Below are 17,299 nucleotides of genomic sequence, written 5' to 3'. Positions count from 1 at the left end.
AGATAGTCTTCTCATAGCTATAGCAGGATATTTCTGAGATCTTTCTCATTGGAAGTCTATAGAATTATTTCTAGTAAAACAGAATGTGGGAAAACTGAATTGTGGTCCCACCAGATCATTCACTACGGTCAATACGATCTCCAATTTCTAGGACTATTTGTTTGGCTTTGCAGGTGAGCAGATCTGGGGGATTAATTGCCCCCAACATGAGAAAGAGATCATTCAGAAGGACAGTACCTGGATTATTAACACAAAACAATACTCAAGTAGTTAAAGATATGGGACACTACAAGTGATACCCCATTTGTCATACACAGGCATAACACTGAAAATACCTCGAAACCACCTTTAGTGAGTGTAACTTGAATGCCACTTCCAATCACTTCCCAGTCAAACCTCAGGAGCAGAAATGGAACTGAATGTTTGGGATCACAAAAGCACACAAAATGAATTATTTCATTTACCACAGAACAAATTTAATGAAAATCTACCAGAAAGGAATACTCTTAGCAAGTATTTTTCCAAGAAACCCTCAGGAGGAGCAAGAGACACAGCAAGCAAACTGTTCTCACCCACAGAAAGCAGACTGCTGCAAGTCTGTAGAATCCATTCTCTGTAAAAATCGCCCTGAGCTGGCTGCAGGCATTGACCCTCCTCCTGTGGGAATTACACAGTCTCAACATTAGGTGTCAGCTCACAACAAACTGAAACCAGAATTCGGTTTTTTTTCCTACACACAATTCTTGTTCATTATAGCAAAGGTGAAAATGCAACCTTCTCCACAACAGTAACCAGTAAAATTGATCGCCAAAAAACTCGGTACAAAATAAGTCTGTTTCTGAATTAGAACAAGAGAAAGAAAAAGCCTTTACATGAGTTTTTAGATCCCAGTTTAAAACAGTGAAAAGAGAGAGAGAGAGAGAGAGAGAGAGAGAGAGAGAGAGAGAGAGAGAGAGAGAGAGAGAGACAAACGAAAAGAATTCCACCACTGTGTGCAGAGTCCAGTTGCCAGCCCTCCCTCTGAGGAATTACGGACGAAGCTTCTGGGTCCTGTCACTTCTGTGGATTTGCCCGGCTGTTTAACTGGTGTCCATCTGTGCATTGTACTCATCCAGCTGTGCATCCAACTGCTCGGCAGAAAGATGCTGCTTTGAGTTCCTGCTCATACCTCTACCTCTTCCAGGGCTGCCTCCACGGGTCCCTCTCCGGATGAGGCCACCACCAAAACACCCTGAGCCATGGTTTCTCCTCATGGCACCTCTGTTCATTCTCTGTGCAGGTTTTCTTTGTGAGTCAGTCTGTGATGAGACAAGCTGAATGTTCATGGGGCGGCCATCTAAAGGGACACCATTGTACTGTTTCATAGCCTTCAGGGCATCTGCCTTCTGTTGAAAGTGCACATGTGCTGTCCCTAAACTACGTCCAGAGCAATCATAGTGCACAGCTGCTGTCTTCAGTGTTCCAAACTCTGAGAAGAGTTCCTGAATATCCGCGTCTGACACCCCGCAGTCAAGGTTTGACACAAACAGCTTTCTGCCCATCTCCATGCTGGCTCCACCACGGAAGTGACTGTCGAATAGGTCATGCTGCCACTTGTTGGAGAGTTGTATAGGCCTGCTGTAGGGAGCCGGCCTGGTTCCTGCCTCCTCCTGCAGAGCCACCACTCATGGTAGGCCGGTTCTTCAGAGACCTGCTGCGTCGATTCCCCCACACAGGGGCCTGCATGGCACCACCGTGGCGGCCCTGGTAGCCGGCCCTGCTCCAGCCCTGGCCTTTGCCGCGACTGCCTTGCTGGCTCCGGTTCAGCTTAATGATGTCATCCAAAGACATATCCATTTTGTTGGCCATGGTGGTCTCGGAATCAGAACTCGTGTTCTCCAGAATTCTAATTCGTGTTTAAAAACCTGGAATCAGATACCAGGACAATACTGAAAAATTGGATTACAGACCTGTGTCAACACCACCTTGTTTAAAACTCCTTTTCTAACTGGGAAAATACTGTGGCCTGGTACCATGAAACAGGCTCAAGAGTGCAACTTTAAGGACCCAGCACAAAAATACAAATTTCTTTTTCTCCTTTTCTTTTTTTCAGAGAAATATTCTCACCACGAAGCACAGGTTGAAGTAGAAATCAATATAGTGAAGGGATAGCCTGTATCTCACTGACATCCAGCTGTCTTTGCCTCACCAATGGTGGGATAAAAGTTGTTTTCCACAAATCTGTCAAAATACTATTTAGAATGCTATATTTACTTGACAGTGCATATTTCTCAGTTGAAAAATTAATGCTGGGGAAAATTTTCAATGTTAAATGTTAGTGTTTACAACTATGCGCATGGAACTCAAAAATGCTAATTTTGGATGTGATTTCAAACAAGCTGTTCTCACCCACAGATGCTAGACTGCTGCAATCCTAGGACATCATTTCTGAGTACAAAGCACTGTAAGTAAGCTGCAGACATTGACCCTCATCATGTAAAAACTCCACAGTTATATTACTGGGGTTTAACAAAACACAAATTAAAACAACAGGTTGTGTAGCCAGAATACTAATTAGTCTTAGTAAACCCAGAGTCAGAAATCAGAGTTAATGCTGAAAGGTCGGAGAATCAAAGACCCAATCCCAAGTGTGACTTCTTACCTCTCGTGAATCCTCAGGCACAAAGGAGGAGAACCGGTGTCTAGCAATCCTCAGACTGAATGGGGTGAGCTGGCTCTCTTCCTGCCTTATATACCTCCCTCTGCCAAGCCACACCCCTTCTGTCTCCACCTCCTCAGTGCTGGGATTAAAGGTGTGAGCTCAGTTTCTCTGAGAATAATTCAATCTCTTGTAGTGCTTGGTGGCCTTGAACATTTCCTCATTTCAAATGCTTGGTTTATCTGGGTGGTGGTGGCACACGCCTTTAATCCCAGCACTCGGGAGCTAGAGGCAAGGGGATCTCTGTGAGGGCGAGGCCAGGCTGGTCTGAGAGCCTCCAAAACAATACAGAAAAACCCTGTCTCAGAGCCAGGAGTCTTGATGTGGACAAGAATTTAAAGCCTCCACCATGGGGACTAGCTTCCTTGGTATCATAAGGCAATCTGTAAACTTTTAAAGCTCTAAAGGGAAGCCTTCCCGCCAGCCTGGTTCCAGAGCTGCATCAGTCCCAAATAAACACACAGGAGACTATATTAATTATGAATCTGTTGGCCTTGTATGTTCCTTACTGGCTAGCCCTGACTTAAGTATTTATCCCATAATTGATAATCTAAGTTTTTCTCTTACCGGAGAACTTTCCAGGCATCCTACCCCATGGCGTTATATATTGACTTCTGTGTTTCTCCTTCCCAGAGTCCTTCTGGACTCCTACTCCCACCTATCTTGGTTCGCTCTTGGCCAACAGTTCTTTATTGACAAAGACACAAGACTTCCCCCAACATAAAGGCAATAACCCTTCCCAGGTATGAAAATTATGAACCATAACAATGGTCTACACTGCATGATAACCTGAAGGTTGCAAGAGCAGCACACATACATTGGTGGTAACCAACAGCTTATAATTGGACTTAAGGAGTACTCAACCACAGGAAAGTCATTTCTGGAACTGAAAGCCTAGCCTATTTCTGAGCATTAGGGAAGGATATATCTTGAAGGAGAACCTAAATGTACTATGCATGACTCACATGAATATTCATATAAAATTGATTTTCCAACTAGTACCAATTCTTATGTAGAAAGTCTCCTCATAGCTATAGCAGGATAATTCTGAGATCTTTCTCATTGGAAGTCTATAGAAATATTTCTAGTAAAACACAATGCTGGAAAACTGAATTGTATCCCACAGTAGTGTGTCACTACTGTCTCTTCCCTCTCCACTTTCTAGGACTTTATGTCTGGCTCCGCAGGTGAGCAGATCTGGGGGATTAATTGCCCCCAACATGAGCAAGAGATCATTCAGAAGGAAAGTACCTGGATTGTTAACACAGAACTGTACTCAAGTAGTTAAAGATATAGGACCCTACAAGTGATTCCCCATTTGACATAAACAGGCATAGCACTGAAAATAACTAGAAACCACCTTCAGTGAGTGTAACTTGAATGCCACTTCCAATCACTTCCCAGTCCAACCTCAGGAGCAGAAATGGAACTGAATATTTGGGGTCACAAAAGCACACAAAATGAATTACTTAATTTACTATAGACCAAATTTAATGAAAATCTGCCAGAAAGAAATACACTTAACAAGTAATTTTCCAAGAAACCCTCAGGAGGAGCAAGGGAGACAGCAAGCAAACTGTTCTCACCCACAGAAAGCAGACTGCTGCAACTCTGCCACATCCATTCTCTGTAAAAATCCACCTGAGCAGGCTGCAGGTATTGACCCTCCTCTTGTGGGAATTACACAGCTCACCACTAGGTGTCAGCTCACAACAAACTGAAACACTATAGGTTTTGTAGCCAGAATTCTCTTTTTATTTTGATTCCTAGACACAATTCTAGTTTATTATGGCATAGGTGAACATGCCACCTTCTCCACAACAGAAAGCAATAAAACTGATCCCCAAAATAACTCGGTACAAAACAGGTCTGTTTAAGAATTAAAAAAATAGGGAAAAAAGCCTTTACATGAGTTTTTTATCCCATTTTAAAACAGGAAATAAAGAGAGAGAGAGAGACGAACGAAAAAGAGATCCACCATTGTGTGCACAGTCCAGTTGCCAGCCCTCCCTCGAGGGATTACAGACAAAGATTCTGGGTCCTGTCACTTCTGTGGATTTGTGCGGCTGTTTAACTGGTGTCCATCTGTGCATTGTACTCATCCAGCTGTGCATCCAGCTGCTCGGCAGAAATATGCGGCTTTGAGTTCCTGCTCGTTCCTCTACCTCTTCCATGGCTGCCTCCACGGGTCCCTCTCTGGATGAGGCCACCAACAAAACACCCTGAGCCATGGTTTCTCCTCATGGCACCTCTGTTCATTCTCTGTGCAGGTTTTCTTTGTGAGTCAGTCTGTGATGTGACAAGCCGAATGTTCATGGGGCGGCCATCTAAAGGGACACCATTGTACTGTTTCATAGCCTTCAGAGCATCTGCCTTCTGTTGAAAGTGCACATGTGCTGTCCCTAAAATTCGACCGGAGCGATCGTAGTGCACAGCTGCTGTCTTCAGTGTTCCAAACTCTGAGAAGAGTTCCTGAATATCTGTGTCTGACACCCCGCAGTCAAGGTTTGAACCCAACAGCTTTCTGCCCATCTCCATACTGGTTCCACCACAGAAGTGGTTGTTGAATAGGTCATGCTGCCATTTGTTGGAAAGTTGTTTAGACCTGTTGTATGGAGCCGACCGGTTCCTGCCTCCTCCGGCAGAGTCACCACTCATGGTAGGCCGGTTCTTCAGAGACCTGCTGCGTCGATTCCCCCACACAGGGGCCTGCATGGCACCACCGTGGCGGCCCTGGTAGCCGGCCCTGCTCCAGCCCTGGCCTTTGCCGCGACTGCCTTGCTGGCTCCGGTTCAGCTTAATGATGTCATCCAAAGACATATCCATTTTGTTGGCCATGGTGGTCTCGGAATCAGACCTCGTGTTCTCCAGAATTCTAATTCGTGTTTAAAAACCTGGAATCAGATACGAGGACATTACCGAAAAATTGGATTACAGACCTGTGTCAACACCACCTTGTTTAAAACTCCTTTTCTAACTGGGAAAATACTGTGGCTTGGTGCCATGAAACAGGCTCAAGAGGGCAACTTTAAGGACACAGCATAAAAATACAAATTTCTTTTTTTCTTTTTCTTTTCAGAGAAACATTGTCACCACGAAGCCCGGGTTGAAGTAGAAATCAATATAGTGAGGTGATAGCCTGTATCTCACTGACATCGAGCTGTCTTTGCCTCACCAATGGTGGGATAAAAGTCGTTTTCCAAAATCTGCAAAAATACTATTTAGAATGCTATATATTACCTGTCAGTGCATATTTCTCTGTGGAAATGTTAATGCTGGGGGAAAATTTCAATGTTAAATGTTAGTGTTTACACTATGGGCATCTAACAAAAAAATGCTCATTTTGGATGTGATTTCAAATTCGCTGTTCTCACCCACAGATGCTAGACTGCTGCAATCCTAGGACATCATTTCTGAGTACAAATCAGTGTAAGTAAGTTGCACACATCGACCCACATCATGAAAAAAGTCCACAGTTATACTACTGGGGTTTAACAAAACACAAAATAAAACAACATGTTGTGTAGCCAGAATACTAATTAGTCTTAGTAAACCCAAAGTCAGAAATCAGAGTTAATGCTGAAAGGTCGGGGAATAAAAGACCCACTCCCAAGTGTGACTTCTTAGCTCTCGTGAATCCTCAGGCACAAAGAAGGAGAACCTGTGGCTAGCAATCCTCAGACTGAATGGGGTAAGCTGGCTCTCTTCCTGCCTTTTAAAACTCCCTCTGCCAAGCCACACCCCTTCTGTCTCCACTTCCTCAGTGCTGGGATTAAGGGTGTGAGCTCAGTTTCTCTGAGAATAATTCAATCTCTTGTAGTGCTTGGTGGCCTTGAACATTTCCTCATTTCAAATGCTTGGTTTATCTGCGCGGTGGTGGCACATGCCTATAATCCAATCCCTCGGGAACTAGAAGCAAGCATATCTCTGTGAGGTCGAGGCCAGGCTGGGCTGAGAGCCTTCAAAACAAAACAGAAAAACGCTGTCTCGTAGCCAGGAGTCTTGAGGTGGACAAGAATTGAAAGCCTCCACCATGGGGCTAGATTCCTTGGTATTTCTCTTACCGGAGAACATTCCTGGTGTCTTACACCATGGCATTATATCTTGACTTCTGTGTTTCTCCTTCCCAGAGTCCTTCGGGATTCCTAGTCCCACCTATCTTGGTTCGCTATTGGCCAACAATTCTTTATTGACAAAGACACAAGACTTCCCCCAACATAAAGCCAACAGCCCTTCCCAGGTATGAAAATTATGAACCATAACAATGGTCTGCACTGCATGATAACCTGAAGGTTGCAAGAGCAGCACACATACATTGGTGGTAACTCACACCTTATAATTTTACTTAAGGAGTACTCAACCACAGGAAAGTCAGTTCTGGAACTGAAAACCTAGCCTATTTCTGAGCATTAGGGAAGGATATATCTTGAAGGAGAACCTAAATGTACTATGCATGACTCACAGGAATATTCATATAAGATTGATTTTCCAACTAGTTCCAATTCTTATGTAGAAAGTCTTCTCATAGCTATAGCAGGATAATTCTGAGATCTTTCTCATTGGAAGTCTATAGAAATATTTCTAATAAAACAGAATGCGAGAGATTTATACGATCTGAAGAGAAACCAGAGGATAGGCGCCCCAAATTCCTGTTCTTCTTCTCCACCCACGGGACCAGCATTCGGACAAGGAATAGAAGAACCACCAGATTATTGGACTTGCTATCACCCACCAAAGGGGAACTCTGGTGCCCAGACCAGTAAGGGGCTCTTTCTGCACCCACTAGAAGAAGAGATGGGAAAGAGACAAAAAAAATCGGAGTCAGCAACAGAAAAACAAATATGACACCCCCAGATTTCAGAGACTCCACACCAGTAAGACCCCAACATTCCAATGCAGACGAAGCAGAAGAGAACGAGCTTAAAAGCACTTTCATGAAAATGATAGAGGCCCTAAAAGAGAATATTGGAAAATCCCTCAAAGAAATGGAAGAAAAAACAAACCAAAAAATGCAACAATTGGAAGAAAAAACAAAGCAAAAAATGCAAGAATTGGAAGAAGAATCATACCAAAAAAGGCAGGAAATGGAAGAAGAAACAAAGCAAAAAATACAAGAAATGGTAGAAAAAACAAAGCAAAAAATGAAAAAAATGGAAGAAGAAACAAACCAAAAAAGGCAGGAAATGGAAGAAGAAACAAAGCACAAAATGAGAGAAATGGAACAAAAAACAAACCAAAAAATGCAAGAAATGGAAGAAAGAACAAACCAAAAAATTCATAAAAGGCAACAAACGGACAGACAGATAAACAGAAAATTGCAAGAAGCAATGCAAACACTGCAAGGGTTGAAAACTGAAATAGAGTCATTAAAAAAAATACAATCTGAAGAAAGGCAGAAAATAGAAAAGCTGGACAAACAGACAGGCACTAACAATACAAGCATTACCAACAGAATAGAAGAGATGGAAGAGAGAATCTCAAGTGTTGAAGATACACTAGGAGAAATGGATTTATCAACCAAAGAAAACCTTATATCCAACAAATCCTTAACACAAAATATCCAGGAAATATGGGACACCATGAAAAGACCAAACCTAAGAATAATAGGTATAGAAGAAGGAGAAGAAATCCAGCTCAATGGGGCAGAAGGCATATTCAACAAAATCATAGAAGAAAACTTTCCCAACCTTAAGAAAGACATGCCAATGAAGGTACAAGAAGCCTACAGAACACCAAATAGAGTGGACCACAAAAAAATAATCCCCTCGCCACGTAATAATCAAGATCCCAAACATACAGAATAAAGAAAGAATATTAAGAGCAGCTAAGGAAAAAGGTCAAGTAACATATAAAGGCAGACCTATCAGAATTACACCTGATTTCTCCATGGAAACGCTGAAAGCCAGAAGGTCCTGGATAGATATTCTACCTACACTAAGAGACCACGGATGCCAGCCCAGACTACTACACCCGGCAAAGCTCTCAATCACTATAGATGGAGAAAAAAAGATATTCCATGAGAAAACTAGATTCAAGCAATATGTGTCCACTAACCCAGCCCTAAACAAAATTTTGGAAGGAAAACTCCAACCCAAGGAAGCTAACTACAACCAGAAAAACATAAGCATTAGAGAATCCCTCTCTACCAACATCCAAAAGAACAAAGGGGAGAAATACCACACATAATTCCACCAACAACAACCATCGCAAATGGAAGAAGGATGAGCAATCACTGGTCATTAATATCCCTCAATATTAATGGCCTCAACTCACCCATAAAAAGACACAGACTAGCAGATTGGATTCGAAGACATAACCCTTCCTTCTGCTGGATACAAGAAACACACCTCACCCTTAAAGACAGACATTACCTGAGAGTTAAAGGTTGGGAAAAAATTTTTCAATCGAATGGACCCAAGAAACAAGCCGGGGCAGCAATCTTAATATCTAACAAACTAGACTATAAAATAAAATCAATCAAAAGAGATGAAGGAGGTCATTACATACTCATCACAGGTGAAACCCACCAAGATGAAGTGTCTATCCTGAACATCTATGCCCCAAATACAAAGGCATCCACATTTGTTAAAGAAACATTATTAGAACTTAAATCTCATTTAAAGCCCCACACAGTTATAGTGGGAGATTTCAATGCACCACTCTCACAACTAGACAGGAATACCAAACATAAACTCAACAAAGAAGCAAAAAGGCTAATAGAAGTAATGACCCAACTGGGATTAACAGATATCTATAGAACATTTCATCCACATAAAAAAGAATATACCTTCTTCTCACCACCACATGGAACCTTCTCAAAAATCGACCACATACTTGGCAACATAACAAACCTCAGCAGCTACAAAAAATTGGAATAACTCCACGCATTTTATCAGACCACAATGATTTAAAATTAGAATTCAACAACAACACAAAACGCAGAAAACCTACAAACTCATGGAAATTGAATAATGCTCAACTGCACCATCCCAGGGTCAAAGAGGAAATAAAAAATGAAATTAAAGACTTCCTCGAATTCAATGAGAATGAAGACACAACATACCCAAACCTATGGGACACTTTGAAAGCAGTGCTACGCGGGAAGTTCATAGCTCTAAATGCTCACATGAAGAAACAGGAGAAGAGTTATACCAGAGAATTAACATCACAGCTGAAAGCTCTAGAACACAAAGAAGCACACTCCCCCAGGAGGAGTAGACGCCAGGAAATAATCAAATTGAGGGCTGAAATCAATAAAGTAGAAACCAGGAAAACAATACAAAGAATCAACGCAACGAAGAGTTGGTTCTTTGAGAAAATCAACAAGATAGACAAACCTTTGTCCAAACTTACCAAACAGCAGAGAGTGAACACGCAAATTAACAAAATTAGAAATGAAAAGGGGGACATAACAACAGACTCTGAGGAAATCCAGAGAATCATTAGGTCATACTTTGAAAACCTGTACTCCACAAAATTCGAAAATTTAAAGGAAATGGATGACTTCCTGGACAGCTATCAATTGCCAAAACTAAATCAAGAACAGATAAGCAATTTAAATAGACCTATAACCCCTATGGAAATAGAAGCTGTCATCAAAAGTCTCCCAACCAAAAAAGCCCAGGTCCAGATGGCATCAGTGCAGAATTCTACCAGAAATTCAAAGAACAGCTTATACCAATTCTTCTAAAAGTGATCCACACAATAGAAGCAGAAGGGTCTTTGCCAAACTCTTTCTATGAGGCTTCAATAACCTTGATCCCAAAGCCACACAAAGATACAACTAAGAAAGAGAACTTCAGAACAATATCCCTCATGAACATTGATGCAAAAATACTCAATAAAATACTGGCAAATCGGATCCAAGAACACATCAAAACAATCATTCACCACGATCAAGTAGGTTTCATCCCAGGAATGCAGGGATGGTTCAACATACGAAAATCCATCAACGTAATCCACCATATAAACAAGCTGAAAAACAAAAATCACATGATCATCTCACTAGATGCTGAAAAAGCCTTTGACAAAATCCAACACCCCTTCATGATAAAGGTCTTGGAGAGATCTGGGATAACAGGGACATACTTAAACATAATAAAAGCCATATACAGTAAACCAACAGCCAACATCAAACTAAATGGACAGAAACTCAACGCAATTCCTCTAAAATCAGTAACAAAACAAGGCTGTCCACTCTCTCCATACCTTTTCAACATGGTACTTGACGTTCTAGCTATTGCCATACGACAACAAATGGGGATCAAGGGGATACAAATTGGGAAGGAAGAGGTCAAACATTCACTGTTTGCAGACGATATGATAGTTTACATCAATGACCCAAAGAACTCTACCAGGGGACACTTACAGCTGATTAACACCTTCAGCAATGTGGCAGTCTACAAGATCAACTCAAGAAAATCAGTAGCCCTACTATATACAGATGATAAAAGGGCTGAAAGAGAAATCAGAGAAACATCACCCTTTACAATTGCCACAAACAACATAAAATACCTTGGGGTAACGCTAACCAAAGAAGTGAAAGACCTGTATCGTAAGAACTTTGAATCTTTAAAGAAAGAAATTAAAGAAGCCCTCAGAAAATGGAAAGATCTCCCATGCTCTTGGATAGGTAGGATCAATGTAGTAAAAATGGCAATCCTGCCAAAAGCAATCTACAGATTCAATGCAATCCCCATTAAAATCCCAGCACAGTTCTTCACAGACCTTGAAAGAACAGTAATCAATTTTGTATGGAAAAACAAAAGACCCAGGATAGCCAAAACAACCCTGTTCAACAAGGCAACGTCCGGAGGCATCACCATCCCTGACCTCAAGCTCTATTATAGAGCTATAGTCCTGAAAACAGCTTGGTATTGGCACAAAAATAGACAGGTAGACAAATGGAATGGAATTGAAAATCCGGGTATTACCCCACACACGTACGAATATCTGATCTTTGACAAAGAAGCTAAAAATATACAATGGAATAAAGAAAGCATCTTCAACAAATGGTGCTGGCATAATTGGAGTCTGGCATGTAGAAGAATGCAGATCGATCCATGTCTATCGCCATGCACAAAACTTAAGTCCAAATGGATCAAAGACCTCAACATAAATCCAGCCATACTGAACCTCTTAGAAGAGAAAGTGGGTGGTACCCTTGAACGAATTGGTACAGGAGACAGCTTCCTGAACATAACACCAGTAGCACAGGCAGTGAGATCAACAATTAATAAATGGGACCTACTGAAACTGAGAAGCTTCTGTAAGGCAAAGGACACTGTCAGCAAGACAAAAAGGCAGCCCACAGAATGGGAAAAATATTCACTAATTCCACATCTGACAGAGGGTTGATTTCCAAAATTTACAAAGACCTCAAGAAGCAAGTCTCCAATAACACTAAAGGACCCTATTAAAAAGTGGGCTGCAGAACTAAATAGAGAGTTTTCAATAGAGGAGTCTAAAATGGCTGAGAGGCACTTGAGAAAGTGCTCAACATCCTTAGCCATCCGGGAAATGCAAATCAAAACAACTCTCAGATACCATCTCACCCCTGTCAGAATGGCTAAAATCAAAAACACCAATGACAATTTATGCTGGAGAGGATGTGGTGAAAGAGGGACACTCCTCCATTGCTGGTGGGAGTGCCAACTGGTTCAGCCACTTTGGAAATCAGTGTGGAGATTTCTCAGAAAAATGGAAATAAACCTACCACAAGACCCAGCAACTCCACTCTTAGGCATATATACAAAAGATGCCCTTTCATACAACAAAGATGTCTGTTCCACTATGTTCATAGCAGCTTTATTTGTAATTGCCAGAACTTGGAAGCAACCTAGATGTCCGTCACCTGAAGAGTGGATAGAGAAAATGTGGTACATCTACACAATGGAGTACTATTCAGCAGAAAAAAATAATGGAATCATGAGATTCGCAGGCAAATGGATGACACTAGAAGAAACCATCCTGAGTGAGGTAACCCAGTCACAAAAGAGAAACATGGCATGTACTCTCTCATATATGGATTTTAGACATAGATCTGGGGAGTGCCATCCTACAATCCTATGGCCAGAGAGTCTGGGAAACAGAAACTTTATTTAGTGGCTGACCGAAGAAGAGGCAGACTACCTTGGTTAAGTACTGAGCTGAACTCAAGAAAGCCAGTAACAGAGAGGGAGGACTGATGATCAAAGGGATTAAGACTGGGCTGGTTTAACCCCCAGAAACAGCTGACCAGACAAAGGTTAACTCTTGAATCCCAGGCATTAGCCTGGGAAGCCAGCATGGGACTGATCAAGACCCCCTGAATCTGGGTGTCAGTGAAGAGGCCTAGGAATCTATTGAGCCTTGGGCAGCAGATCAGTACCCATCCCAATTATACACACGGACTTTGGACTCCCAAAGAACAATGTGAGTTGCACTCTCACCCTGAACACTTGGGGAAGGGTCTAGGCCCTGCCCTATATGAAATGACACACTATGCACACCCCCATGGAGGGCCTCACCCTCCCTGGAGAAATGAGGGGATAACGGCGGAGGAGGGGAGGGCACGGGAGGAAGGGAGGTAATGGGAGAGGGACCTGGAACTGACTTGTGAAGCAACCTTGTTTCTTATCTAAATTTAAACTGGAAAATAAAATTAAAAAAAAAAACAGAATGCGAGAAAACTGAATTGTGTCCCACTGGATCATTCACTACTGTCTCCTCCCTCTCCACTTTCTAGGACTTTTTGTAGTTAATATATCATTATATGGATGACATATTATTGTCTGATTCAAATAACGATACTTTGGAAAAACTGTTTGAAGCAGTAAAGGAAATTTTGCCTCGCTGGGTGTTACAAATTGCCCCAGAAAAAAAATACAAAGAGGAGATTCTATTAACTATTTAGGTTATAGAATAAATGCTCAGAAAATTAGACCGCAGAAAGTACAGATCAGAGGAGATCACTACTGGACTCTTAATGATCTTCAAAAACTATTAGGAGAAATCTCTCAATTACAGACAATTACCGGCGTAGAAGGGCATGATTTAAAACACCTGAAAATGGCTTTAAAATTAGAAAAGACCTCAACAGCCCACGAGTACTATCAGCTGAGGCTGACAAAGAATTAGAATGGGTAGAAAAGAGAATATTAGAAGCATATGTGGACTATGTGGATCCAAATCTGGACTGTATTCTGGTTATTTTACCATCTAGAGAATACCCCTCAGGAATATTAATGCAGAGGGAAGACATCATTCTAGAATGGGTATTTCTGCCACATAACATAAACAGAAGAAACAATGGAAAACATATATAGAAAAGATCTCCTATTTGGTATTAAAAGTTAAATTAAGGCTTTGTCAACTGACTGGGAAAGACCCAGCTGAAATTATTGTACCTTTAATGAATGAGGAAATTTCCTGCTTATGGAAGGATATGGGTATTGGCAAATAGCTTGCAGTGACTTTTTGGGAAGTATTAGTAATAACTATCCCAAAAGAGAAAGAATCAAATTCATAAAGAAAACAATTTGGATTCTTCCACATATCGTGAGGCAAACACCTATTTCTGGAGTACTTACCTTCTACACAGATGCAAACAAATCAGGTAAAGAATGGTATGAATCAGGAAATATAAGTAAAGTAGTTCAAAGTCCTTACAACTCTGTACAAAAGGCAGTTATATGCAATTCTCATGGTACTTAAAGTCTTTACAGAGCCTCTCAATATATGCACGGATTCTCAGTATGCAGAAAGAGTTGTCTTGCACATTGAGACTGCAGAATTTGTTCCTGATAATACAGAATTAACCTCATTGTTTTTACAATTGCAGGAAATCATCAGAAACAGGGCTCATCCTATATATATAACACACATCAGATCCCATACAGGTCTGCCAGGTCCTCTGGCACAAGGCAATGATGAAATTGATCAGTTATTAGTAGGTAATGTGTTGGAAGCTTCAGAATTTCATAAGAAACACCATGTTAACAGCAAAAGTTTATAGAAGGTTTTTTGTATCACCTGCAACAAGCCAAAAAATAGTAAGAAATTGTCCCAGTTGCTCATTCTGCAATTAAACTCCATTACAAGCAGGTTATAATCCTAATGGTATTCACAGAAATGAACTTTTGCAAATGGATGTGTTTCACTTCCCAGAATTTGGCAGTTTGAAATATGTACACCATACCATAGACACGTTCTCAGGCTTCCAATGGGCTACTGCCCTCAGGTCTGAAAAAGCTGATTCTGTTATTACACACCTCTTAGAGGTGATGGCTGTTATGGGTATACCTAAAACGATAAAAACTGACAATGCTCCAGCATATGACTCCAGTAAATTGGAACAATTCTTCAAATATTATAATATAAAACATGTAACTGGTATACCTTACAATCCCACAGGACAAGCAGTAATTGAAAGATCTAACCGAACCTTAAGAGAGATGATTCATAAACAGCCAGGGAAAACAAAGACACCTAAACATAGGTTACATAATGCTTTACTAACATTGAATTTTCTTAATGCTGATGAAAAAGGACAAACTGCAGCAGAAAGACACTGGACTACAGAGAAGACTTCTGAACTGAACCAACCGGTGTATTTTAAGGATGTTATGACCTCAGTCTGGAAACCAGAATATGTGTTACTTTGGGCAAGGGGTTATGCTTTTGTTTCCACAGGAGAAGAAAAGTTTTGGGTTCCATCAAAATTAATTAAAATTCGATCAGAACAGAAAACATTTCAGGAGGAGGAAGATAACAGCCCATCTACAAATTCACATTCCACCATGGGTAAAATGACCTCCTAAAAGTAAAGAGAAGTGTTTTGTTTTTTGTCTTCACAGGTAAACTCAGCAAAGAATACTGGTCATATGGATTCCTGAAGAAAAATGAATAGCTACCCTGTGGACCATCAAACAAACCGTAACTCACTGTGTGGTATCAAAGTCTAAATCTCTCCATATTGTTTTTTCATAGTACCCTTTTATCTTTATTTCTTCACATACCTCAGTCCCCATTCATTTAACTGAAAGTGGCTTTGGAGTTGGATTGGCTCTCCTACGCTAAACTCAAGCATATTATTTAAATACAATTCAGAATTTCTGTATTATATCAAAGAGCCATTGATGTAAGACAGAAGAAAATAAAATTAGGGACTGTTATCTGTGGATTTCTTTTTCTGTAAAGTCTAATTTCCTTCAGGTTTACCATCTTCCCTATTGTCACCTCTTCCAGGATGCATACATATAAAAGTTAAAATATTTCTTTGTTAACATTAATGTTTGTGTTTTCAGAGAACAAGGGATTTCCTGACAGCAATCTTCAACTGCTTCAGAAAGAGAATGAGGATCCCCTTCCTTAAATTCACCTGATTCGACTGGAGGCATCTGAACTGCCCCACATCATTGTCTCCAACTGACAAGCACTATCCTGAAACTGGTTTGATACTACATCACTCTACACAGCTCCAGATCAAGAAACTGAAATAGCACATCTTCTACAATCTGAAAAGAGCTTCAGATGAGAGCTTCAATCAACACTAGAACCTCAGTCATGAACTTCATTCCAGCATCTCCTGCCATACAGTGACTGTCTGATCTACTGAGATTTTGTTATCCTAACATTTTTCTTCTCACAGTTCCCCATGAGATTATCATCGTCCCATCTCAGCAGGAAGTAGTTTTGAGAATTCCATGCCCCCTCTCCCTACTATTGATATTATAAGATTGTTTACACCTGTGAGTGTTAGTTTGCAATTATTTTAGAGTTGGGATTGGAAGGAGGTGTTCATATTTGGGTGTCTCTTTCAGATAAGTTTCAGTTTACATAGAATAGATGTTTGATACATTTTGTTCGTGGACACAAGTTAGTTGTCCTTTTTAGACTAAAAGGGGAATTGTAGGAGGAAGTCTGTATGCCACCATTAACCATGTGACTTACTAGAGGCGCTTACAGATGAGGTAATAAAAGGGCGGTTTACCACACCACTAACCAAACCTACTTTATGCATGACTAAAGACGTATACGGCCAGACGTAAAGACATATACATACGTAGGCGGTGAACTATGTCACTAGCCAGACCCAATTTTGGGCATGGCTAGGGGGCGTTACAGGGGAAGGCATAAAAGACATCACACAGGAAGTCTCTCTCTTTTTTCCCGGAGTTCGGCTTCCGGTTCGGCAGCAGGGAAAACTACTTGGCTCATCTGGGTTACTTGTTTGGTATCTTGTGAGTAATTTCTACAATAAATACTTAGTTTTAATTTCAGTAAGTGTATAGCTTATTGTTACAGCGTCATTTGGAGCATCAATAATTGGATCTCAAGGGACATCTATTTTTTGCTTCCTGAGAAGCTGCCACACTGATTTCCATAGTGGTTGTACTGATGCACATATAAACCCACAGAGATATGGAAACACACACACATAGGACTTCATAGGTTAAAGTCATATGGGTTCCCTCTGCTGAAGCAAAAAATAGCATGATCCTCCACCCCTAACCAAGGAGCAATCTGTAATTGGTACTTGCTTGCAAAGGAAAAAATAGTCCTCTGGTATGTTAGTCACACTCCGTGTAGGTCCCATGCCCAGGAGTAGGTGTCCATTAC

At 41.0% G+C, this 17,299-nt stretch overlaps 2 protein-coding genes across 3 annotated transcripts; both read right to left on the bottom strand.

The window, feature by feature from the left end:
• Positions 1-1,034: 1,034 nt before the first annotated feature.
• On the bottom strand, positions 1,035-1,848 carry LOC121136412 (THO complex subunit 4-like). Its single transcript, XM_040736803.1, is given in 2 exon segments — positions 1,035-1,634; positions 1,636-1,848. Coding segments are annotated over 2 exon segments (768 nt in total). The 3' UTR covers positions 1,035-1,079.
• Positions 1,849-4,768: 2,920 nt separating this feature from the next.
• On the bottom strand, positions 4,769-5,577 carry LOC101823453 (THO complex subunit 4-like). 2 transcript variants are annotated; one of them, XM_040736805.1, is made up of 2 exons: positions 5,444-5,577; positions 4,769-5,368 (listed from the first exon to the last, which is right to left on the bottom strand). In XM_040736805.1, exons 1-2 carry the CDS (start codon positions 5,534-5,536, stop codon positions 4,769-4,771), a joined length of 693 nt encoding a protein of 230 aa, XP_040592739.1. In that variant the 5' UTR covers positions 5,537-5,577. The 2 variants fall into 2 exon arrangements, with proteins under 2 accessions (XP_040592739.1, XP_040592738.1); XM_040736804.1 differs by having other exon boundaries at positions 4,769-5,577.
• Positions 5,578-17,299: the final 11,722 nt, after the last annotated feature.

Source organism: Mesocricetus auratus, unplaced genomic scaffold, assembly GCF_017639785.1.
Source record: "Mesocricetus auratus isolate SY011 unplaced genomic scaffold, BCM_Maur_2.0 Super-Scaffold_100094, whole genome shotgun sequence".
Lineage (NCBI taxonomy): Eukaryota > Metazoa > Chordata > Mammalia > Rodentia > Cricetidae > Mesocricetus > Mesocricetus auratus.
Note: the sequence above shows the minus strand (reverse complement) of the source record. Positions and strands in the feature narration are given on the sequence as shown.

Excerpts from the sequence above, each read along its gene's own strand:
- LOC101823453 (XM_040736804.1), bottom strand. The coding sequence starts at position 5,536 with ATGGCCAACAAAATGGATATGTCTTTGGATGACATCATTAAGCTGAAC.